Source organism: Aplysia californica, unplaced genomic scaffold, assembly GCF_000002075.1.
Source record: "Aplysia californica isolate F4 #8 unplaced genomic scaffold, AplCal3.0 scaffold00943, whole genome shotgun sequence".
Lineage (NCBI taxonomy): Eukaryota > Metazoa > Mollusca > Gastropoda > Aplysiida > Aplysiidae > Aplysia > Aplysia californica.
The window spans coordinates 56949-66741 of NW_004798213.1; the positions used below are offsets into that span (position 1 = coordinate 56949).

Sequence of the window (9793 nt, forward strand, 5' to 3'; positions counted from 1 at the left end):
CTCACAAAAGAGCGGGTGAGACTGCGACTGCTCTCCACTCTCCAAGTCTCCAAGTCTAAGTCTACCCTTGAGAATCTTTAGTTGTAGGCTTGGGACTGGGAATAACATGATGGCATCCAGGTTGTGGCGACTTGTGAGGCCTGTGGCGTGCAATTTGTCTCGCACAAGTGGTAATGTTAATACTAACTGAGCTTTTTTTGCTTTGAGATATTGTACGCCGTTCTAGAAATCTAGATATGCGGTCCGGTTTCTAGATTATGTCATTGTTGTCTTATCGAGTTGTGAGTTGTGTAGGGCTAAGTGTAATTAATCAGTGTTAGACTTTAGTGTTGTTCAAGTTGTTGTTGTTTGTAGTTTGTGTGAAAGCGGAGCTAGAGAACGACAACTAGAAATCTAGATCTAGATCTAGATCTAGATGTAGAATCTAAACGCCATTGGCCGATATTTTTAAAATAGATCTAGAGTACATCCTGTGGTGCGATATACAGTAAGCGATCTTTTGTGGATATCTCTGGAAGTTACAATACAGGTCGATCTTCATGATTTTTTCACCAGAAGTTAGAAAAACTTCCTCTCTATACGGTGAAGTGCATCACTGTAACAGCAGTTTAAAATTTCTATATGTTGTGGTGGTGTTTGTTTGGTAACGTGTGTCTGGTTTGGTGCGCAAGGTTTCTGGTTTGGTGCAACATATCGTCTTGTTGGGTGCGCAATAGTACCATGTTTACAGCTCTAGATCTAGATCTAGCTCTTTTCTGACACTTTTCATCTTTCTCTATCCTTGCTTTGTCTTCTTTTCCTTGCAAGAAGTTCCTGTACTGACCATAATGGAAAGCCAAGGTCCGTGTTCTTTTTGGGAGCTGTGCGCCCCCTGACAGGAGATTTCCTTACACCTTGTGTATGTGTTTTGATAATGGATAAAAAGAAAGGTGCTGTGGACACAAGAAGGGGAAAGAAGAAAACAAGAAGAAGACTATACCTAGACTAGTATTTTAGAAGGAAAAGGACAAAAAAGAAGAAGAAAAAGACATGAAAAGAAGAAATTGAAAAAGAAAGGTGCTGTGGACACAAGGAAGTGAAAGAAGAAAACAAGAATTAGACTATACCTAGACTAGTATTCTTTAAGGAAAAGGGCAAAAAAGAAGAAGAAAAAGACATGAAAAGAAGAAATTGAACATTTTGGAGATTATATTTCCATATTAATTAATTTTGACATGAATACATTAACTTATCATCTTCCAATGGCAATATAATGCATCCAAATGGAAGGAAAACAGTCTGTTTCAGTGCACAATGCAGGTCATAGAGAAATAACTTAATAAGTAAAACAAACAAAGGGCCTAGAAGCCACACTATCAATGCCAAATAGCAAAAAAGCCGATATTGCGCACGAAACGGACTGCCCAAATTTGGTCCGCTTCAGTGCGCAACCCTATCTAGCACGTTCCTGGGCATTAAGAAGCAGCCTGCGATAGTATTTATCGATTCTAGTATACATTCTACGATACATTAGAGCTAGATTAGCTAGATGTGCTAAATAATCGACTACTCAAGCGCTTAGTAAATTGATCGATACCGCTTACGAAAACCATTAATATGAAGGGGCAAAACTTTCCGACACCGTAGAATCACGTGTGTTGACAGGAACCTCCAAAACGAAAGTGAAATAAGCTGCATTCTGCGCATGCTCACAGAAAATGACCTCGTTTTCGCTGTTCTTATCCAAAACAAAGCAGGAGACCGGGGGTTGCGCACCAAAACAGTAGCGCGGTGATGCGGGCCTACTCAAGAAATCTAGTAACACAGCCGTTTTATTTGACGTCATTGAGGGATTTCCACTTATCAGTCATGGTGGCAACACGACGGAAGCCTGCCGACTTGGATTTATTTTCTTTTCAACATGCAGAACTTTTTGGTTCGGTTGTCTGTGATTGTACAGCACCCTTCTTCCGCCCAGATTGATTCTGATGCTGTACTGTACTGTACACTACGTAAACTAAGAAGAAGAAAAAGACTAGAGTCTAAGAGTAGGCCTCTCTATCATGCATGATGTACGAAAGCAAGTTCAAACAAAGTTCAGCAATGCAGTGCAAATGATCGACCGTTTCGATCCGGATTGTTTCTACGTCAACGTTGCTTTTGCGCATGCGTTGCTCGTTCGTGTTTCCTGTGAAATGCCACAAACCGCACGTTTAGTTTTGTTTTCACTTTCTGCAACTGTGTGTTTACCTTCGCTTTTTCGCTTTCACAACAGTTACAGTAGCATCACAGTCACCTCCACCGACTCCTTTGTTGACGTATATCATGGCACATAGACATGATCTCTCTCTCTCTCTCTCTCTCTCTCTCTCTCTCTCTCTCTCCCAAGGTAGGGTAACAAACGAAAATACCCCGTTTATAGAGTTGTACTAATTTAAATAGATTCTTAAAACTTGTCCTTCCTCTTCTCCTTCTATTTCTACATCTTCTTCTTCTTGTTCTCCTCCTCCTCTTCCTATGCTCTTCCTGCTTCTTCTTCTTTGTCTTCTTCTTTCTTTTAGATAAAGTTTCTATGACATGAGAGAGTGCTCCAAACCCGCTGTGAGAAGCCTGTCAAAGGCGTGAGACCGAACCGGGAATTCCAAGAGTACCGTAGGCAAACAGTACTCAATGTATTTCATGGGTCAAAGCTTCAACTAATCGTAGCCCTCTTTACGCCCACTGTGTTGTTGCATGTGATTAGTTAGGCGTACAACGTTTTTGCATTGTTGATCATTTTTCTCTGACCTCTGACCTAGATATATGACACTTTACCGAAAGCGCTTTTAAAACAAGTGACGCATGCGCAAAGGCCATGTTAACGTTCTCTCTGTAAGGGCATACGTGTTTCTTTTAAAGTTTGTACACATAAAGCACAAGAAATTTTAAGCACTCCTTTCAAGAGATTGGACTCAATAGGACGCTGAGCTGCAAATGGAGTTCATGTAATTCGAGACTGCAAAGTTTGCAAATGGATATTATGAGGTGCAAAAGCAGTATACACTAGGACGAGGGGGAACCACTTGGAAAAACTCAAAGAGGGAAGCTTGGAAACTGCCAGTGAAAACCGCACGCTACGCAAAATCATCACCAGGCCTATAGAATCACGATCAGATGGCACGGCGGGCATCCCCCATGCAAGGTCAAACAAGATCTCTATGCCTGTTACTATAAATATCGGTCAATGGCGTTTAGTTGTCGTTCTCTAGCTATTTCGCTTGTGTTAGTGTATCATGTGTAGACTCTTTTCTCTAATTATACAATGCCGAGATCATCATCTCATTTGTTGACATTGTTGAATCATTGTGGTACAAAGTCTCCTCACAACTCACCTCTTTCATTAGAATATCTGCGTGTTACACTTGGATTTGGAAGTAAGATTTTGAGCCTCTTTCTATAGCTTGCTCTAGAAGAAGACAGGATTTCTCGTTCCGTTAGATTAGAAGTTTGAAAGTTTGGACCGACCTATAACTTACTAAGTAAATTGTTAGTCTAGTCCTAGCTGACCTAACAGTCAATTTTATCCCCTCTGACTCTGAGGCCTGAACCCCCTGTGGATGTCAGAGAATATGATAAATTATGGGTTTTTATCTATTCAGGCTCGGGTTGGAAAAAAATGTTTTGTTTATTCGGACTTGGCTTCTAAGTGAGTTATGTGAGTGTAAGGAGGTTGCAAAAACTGTCGTCGGGGGATTTGACGTAAATGAAGTGGCTATTCGGACTCAAGTCTGAATAGCCTGCCGTGGCTATTCGGATTCAAAATCCAATGCGCGTTACTTTGATTGACTGACTTTTGTTCCCTTTGGAAGGGTTTTAATTTTTTTCTTTTTAGTTTCTGACTGGACTTCCAATAGATCAATGATTTTGTCTTTCTCGTCAAGTAAAGCGGGTCTAGACTACCTTTGGTAGTTTATGGATCCTTTGTTATTTTCTGAAACTTTGATTTTCAATTTTTGTTTCCACTGCTTTGAGCTCAGATTGTCGTTTCCCTGTTTTCCTTTGTTGTGTAGTATTTCAGGTCAGATTACCATTTTGCAACTGTTGTTTACTTTTGACGTCACTAATACTTTTCTTAATTTGTGTCGGAAATTTTGGCCACATCGTAGAAACCGAGGAAGGCCAAGGTCGAATTGCCTGTCCGCTTCACATCCGCTACACGCCTCGGAGTGAGTCCGAATAAGTCATGGGGGGCTATTCAGACTTGAGTCCAAATAGCCGCTGCCTAAACAGACCAGAATTAGAACTAGAGTTACCTACTAGGACTGTAATTAAGTGTCAAAAGTTTAAAAAACCTGCATTCTCATTGCCCAATGGTGGTGTCTAAGTACACAGTAACCCACAACTCAGGGTCTTTCCCCCACCTCTACAGCACCATCATTACTTCCACCACCATTTGTCTTTCTATTACTATTATAATACATGTTTAATTTCATTTTGTTGTGTGTTTTAGTTTTTCTGTAATTAATTTTTTTTAAAAATCACATCGCACAAAATTGACAGTCGTGGCCTCTTCTCAACACCTCTTCCCCCAGCAAGCCGAGAGTGCGTGATCACTATGTGCAAAATCTCATTGGTTGACATAGTTAACTTTGCCCCCGCCAAGGTCAACTCAACTTGGTTGTTCTCTCGTTCTGTTCGTACTAATGATGCAGGGAGGGCCAGTTTAGATAAATCTAGTAGTAACTCTGGATATCAAAGCTCATGTCTCGATTGTTATTATTATAATCGAATAAAATTTTCATGAATGCTGGAAATATTTAGGAACAAGGGTCGAAAGTCGGAACGGACGTCATGCTGGACTCGACTCAGAGTCTGAATATAATTTTTGTCTAATAAGACTCGACTGTATTTTTATTAACCCTTTGCTGCCATCACAAGGCTCATTTAAAAACCCTTGCTATCACAAGCATTTTGGGGGAAATCCAAAGAAACTAGGGGGCGGTGTTTTGGGACAAGGAGTGGAAATTCAACGTTCTTGCCGATATGTGAAGGGTAAAGTGTTAACACACAAAAAAGTGCTCTTCTTTTAAAAAATCCAAGATCATAGTGTATGTGTACATTTTTTATTGTATGGTAGTAATAGTAACAGATAGATCTATAAGATTAACAAAAATCAGTAAAAAACCTGCTTGAGGCCAGAGAATTTCTTTTTGTGTTTAAAATAATACTCTATCATCTATGTTAGGGAAGTGGCAAAGCATCGAATTTTAAAATGACAAAAAAATACCAGGGATTTGAAATCCTTTCTTGGTGACAGGAATTTAATGTTAAATAATTTAAGACAACTATTCAGAAACTTCCAAGATCATATCACAAGTTATCAAAAAAATGTCACCATGCCTGGATCACCCATGACACACCGTGCAGTGAGACGGTTGCTAATAATGTTCTATCCTCCAAAAGTCGATTCACCTCGAATCTGTCTTGGTCTAGGCCTCCCTCATGTTGGGTCCGTCAAGGCATGCCTGTAGTTTTATTTTCAGGATGAACAACACGCAGAATCTGGGGTGTTTTTTTGGTGGGTTTTTTTCCAAGCATGGCAGAAGACAAAGTAAAGAATTGGAAATATTGTGTCGGCTGTTGTTTCCCTCCTGTAATAATTCAGCCAAAGTTTCTTACTGAACATTCTATGAAATCTCCTCCTCAGCTTTGAATAATTGTGCTGCTCCTGCTTTGAGTCATGGGCTTAGATTCCAGACCACAGAGGCGGGCTCGTCCAAACGTAAGTGACTTGTTTTTAGCGCCAGTTACTAATCCTTGTATGGGGGCTCTCGTGGCCTAGAGGTGTTTGTTTAAGTTTAATGTGTCCTGCGTGCTCATATGACCTTATGCAGTTGTGAGCGCCAAAAAACCCTTACAAAAAAAAATAACCCTTATGTTTTTGGACAAACTAGTGATTATTTGACAAATTTTTTACAAATTTTTTTTGGTACAAAGTTTATCATGAGTTGCTCATAGTGTTGGATTGCTTTTAAAATTGTACTATACTCTAAATTTAAGATTTTTTTTTTACCTCAGTGATGTGCCTGTCTGTTTTTCTTGTGTAAGAGAGAGAGAAGGGTATGTTTTTAGTTGAAATGATAGTGGAACTGTTAACCCTGTAATGGTTTTTCAGTCATCTTTGGTCGTTTCACAGTAAGTTTAATTTTTCGTCCACTAGCTGTCATGGCAGAGCTTACTGAATTCTATGTGTTATGTTTTGTTTAATATTTTTGCCTGGCAATATTTATAAATTTAAGTTCTTAAATAATGAAGCTTCAGTAAGAAGAAAGCTAATTTAATACAAGAATTTGTATCTTCTGTTTTTAGCGACTGTAGCTTCACCTAGTCCCCTGGTGAAGCAGCAATTAACGGACTTTGGAGCTTATGTTGCTGAATGCCTTCCAAAATATGTGCAAAAAGTGGAGGTGTCCCATCATGGGGACTTGGAGGTATGAACATTATTCTTAACCAAACATTTTTTTTTCCTTCCAACTTTCTGTCTGTTCTGCTCGAGGAAAAGAGTAGGTAGCGTAAACACGGCCTCGTGGGCACTCGCGGGCACTCGCGGCCTTCCGACCGCGTGGTATCGGTAAAATCGGGGTAATTCCGATCGCTGTTTCTTTGCTCTTTCGCTATAAAACACCAAATGCCGTCCACCTTGTAAAAGTTCAGCTTTTCCTCGTTACAATGGTGTAAGTTGTTTATATGTCCGATCATTAGGAGCTGGAGAATCGCCGACGAAAGCGAAGCCCCTCGCGGTCGGAATGCGTGGTCGGCCGGTTGGAAAATTGACACGCATGCATTCAAATGCTTCGCGGAACGAGGGATGATTAAATACCGTCTTTTCATTGGCGGAGAACTGTAGAGCTTTAAACGGGCTTTCCCGTGATATAAGTTTAGCCTTTGGCGTCTTTATAGAAAGCTTTTAAAAATACGGTCAAAATGTTTAAAGTATCCCTTTTTACACAAAATATGTATAATACCAGCTTATAACAGGTTTCAATTTAAAGATCAGTTCATTTCCTATTAGAATAAAGTTATTAACTTGGAATTATTTTTTATCAATCCTTCCGCGAGACTCGGAAAGCATGTGACCCCGCACGCGGGGTACACTACAGTATAGAGCCGACTCGCTCGCCGCGGGGGCCGGTGCGCCGCCGCCGGGTCAACGCTCGGTGTTTTTGTCGAAATAACGACAGATCGTCGTGTTTGAGGCAATAAAATACTGATTTGTAAAGATCTCACTGTCTTGAAAAAAATTAGGCTCCATATATTTGTTATAGTGATTGTACTTTGTTAATGTGGAGATGTTTAGTGCACTTGGTACTTTTTTTAATGTCTGTCAAACATGGGGTTGCAGCCAGTGACTGACTGAAACAAATTTGATCAAATTTTAAACAACTTCAATTTTCTTAAAAATTGACGGAGAGGTTAAAGAATGGTACCAAAATGCTCAGTGGATATAGGCCTTTCAAATGGAACAGATAAATTTGGCATACAGCAAGTTTGAAAATTTAGTTTCTGGTACCTAAAAAGAGAAAGTGGTTAAAAGCGGGGTTATTTATTGGGGCCCAGGGACTGAGTTCATTAAACATTGCTAATGATAGAAAAATTGATATTTTTTTCTTTGGAGGAAAAGAAGGTACATGTATATATATGTAGGTAGTGTAATCACGGCCTCGCGAGCACTCGCGGCCTTCCGACCGCGTGGTATCGGTGAAATCGGGGTAATTCCAATCGCTGTTTCTTTGCTCTTTCGCTATAAAACACCAAATGTCGTACACCTTGTAAAAGTTCAGCTTTTCCTCGTTACAATGGTGTAAGTTGTTTTTATGTCCGATTAGTTGGAGCTGGAGAATCGCCGACGAAAGCGAAGCTTGGTGTCTAAATAGAAAGCTTTTGAAAATACTGTCAAAATGTTTAAAGATCACTTTTTACACAAAATATGTAAAATACTGGCTTAAAAAATATATCAAATAAAAGATCAGCTCATTTCCTATTAGAATAAAGTAATCAATTTGGAATTATTTTTTATCAATCCTTCCGCGAGACTCAGAAAGCATGTGACCCGCATGACAGTATAGAGCCGACTCGCTCGCCGCGGGGGCTGGTGCGCCGCCGGCGGGGTCAACGTGTTTTTGTCGAAATAACGACAGATCATCGCGTTTGAGGCAATAATATACTGATTTGTAATGATCTCACAGTCTTGAAAAAAATTAGGCTCCATATATTTGTTATAGTGATTGTACTCTGTTAATGTGGAGATGTTTAGTGCACTTGGTACTCTTTTATTGTCTGTCAAACATGGGGTTGCAGCCAGTGACTGACTTTAACAAATTTGATGAAATTTTAAACAACTACCATTTTCTTAAAAATTGACTGAGAGGTTAAAAAAATGGTACCAAAATGCTCAGTGGATATAGGCCTTTCAAATTGAACTGATAAATTTGGCATACAGCCACTTTGAAAATTTAGTTTCTGGTACCTGATATATGTATCCTTTTAAAATTAAGCTGTTACAAGTTACTTGCCTCTATGGAGAATGATGTAAAGCTTTGTTCTGTTTAAAAGCACAGACAACCACATGTGAACCATCAGGGAAGCATTTTTTTTTTTTCTTTTCTAATGGCGTGGTAGATAAGAAGTGTTCTACTTCTACTTTGTCTTGGTCCACTTTTATGCAATGACACTACGTCTTGGATCTCAAATACATAATACTTTTTAAGTTAATGGGTTTTCAGTGTGAGGTTTGATTCTTCAAATTGTTTTTCTTCTCTTACCCCTGCCAGGTCATGATTCACCCAGATGGTGCGATCCCTGTACTGTCGTTTTTGAAGGACCACACCAATGCCCAATTTGTCAACATAGTTGACATTGCTGGAGTGGATAAGCCCACTCTGGAGAACAGATTTGAGGTTTGTAATTACTCTGAATGAACAGATATGCGTCATGTTTATATTCAAGTTGACAGTCTTGTTTGGGTCTCAAGGTCAGCTAAGCCGTACAAAGCTACAGCATTGATAGTTGGCTCACAGTAGACACCTGCTTTCTTTCAAGGATGGCGGAGAAAGTATGGCAATTTGTGAGTTGTTAAATTTTTGTTTGTGAAAACATAAAAGATTAAAAATCTTTTTTTACATCGCCTGTACTTTCCCAACAAATTTTTGCTTCTCTTGTGTCTTCAGGACAACGACAAAAAAAAAGTGGGAGAGGGAACCTCCATCCCTCCTTCCCCCCACCTCTCTGTCTGTCTGTCACTCTCTCTTTCGTGTTTTGTGCTAATTGTAAGTTGATACGTTGATTTTGTCTTTTTTTCTGCTGAGATAATTTTTTTTGACGAGACTGGACTGGGTGCTTCTGTCATTGTCTCTACTATTTCAGCAAGTACCAATAAAAATTTCTGGACCTGATAATTAATTTCTGCACAGATTTGAGAAAGGGGGGAAATGTTGATGCAGCGAGATTAGAAAAGAGAACTTTATAATATGGTGCACCCCTATGAAGAAGGTGGCCAGCTATGAATAGCAAATCTGGAAATTCAGAACATAATAGTACAGTAGTCTCTGCATAAACGCACGGTGCTCGGGAAGGCTCCTTAGCGTGTGTTTATACGGAGCGTGCGTTTACATGAACCTTTGCAAGGGGAGGAAGGGACGCCATCATCTCAATTCCTTATTACTCCAGTGATCTCCCTTGGAGAGAGGGGGTCATTTTGGCAGATAATGTGACGACACGTGACTGTTTTGTGAAGGATTCCCCGACAGGTTATAAGAATACAAAGGCGTTGAATTGG

At 39.8% G+C, this 9793-nt stretch overlaps 1 protein-coding gene across 1 annotated transcript in view; it reads left to right on the plus strand.

Annotated features, from left to right (window-relative positions):
* LOC101852058 (NADH dehydrogenase [ubiquinone] iron-sulfur protein 3, mitochondrial) overlaps positions 1-9793 on the plus strand; it is a 14404-nt gene continuing 4611 nt past the window's right edge. The window contains exons 1-4 of the mRNA XM_005110770.3: positions 1-170; positions 5666-5740; positions 6328-6449; positions 8790-8915. Coding sequence (XP_005110827.1) covers positions 107-170; positions 5666-5740; positions 6328-6449; positions 8790-8915 — 387 coding nt within the window. The 5' untranslated portion in view covers positions 1-106. The remainder of the gene's footprint in view (positions 171-5665; positions 5741-6327; positions 6450-8789; positions 8916-9793) is intronic.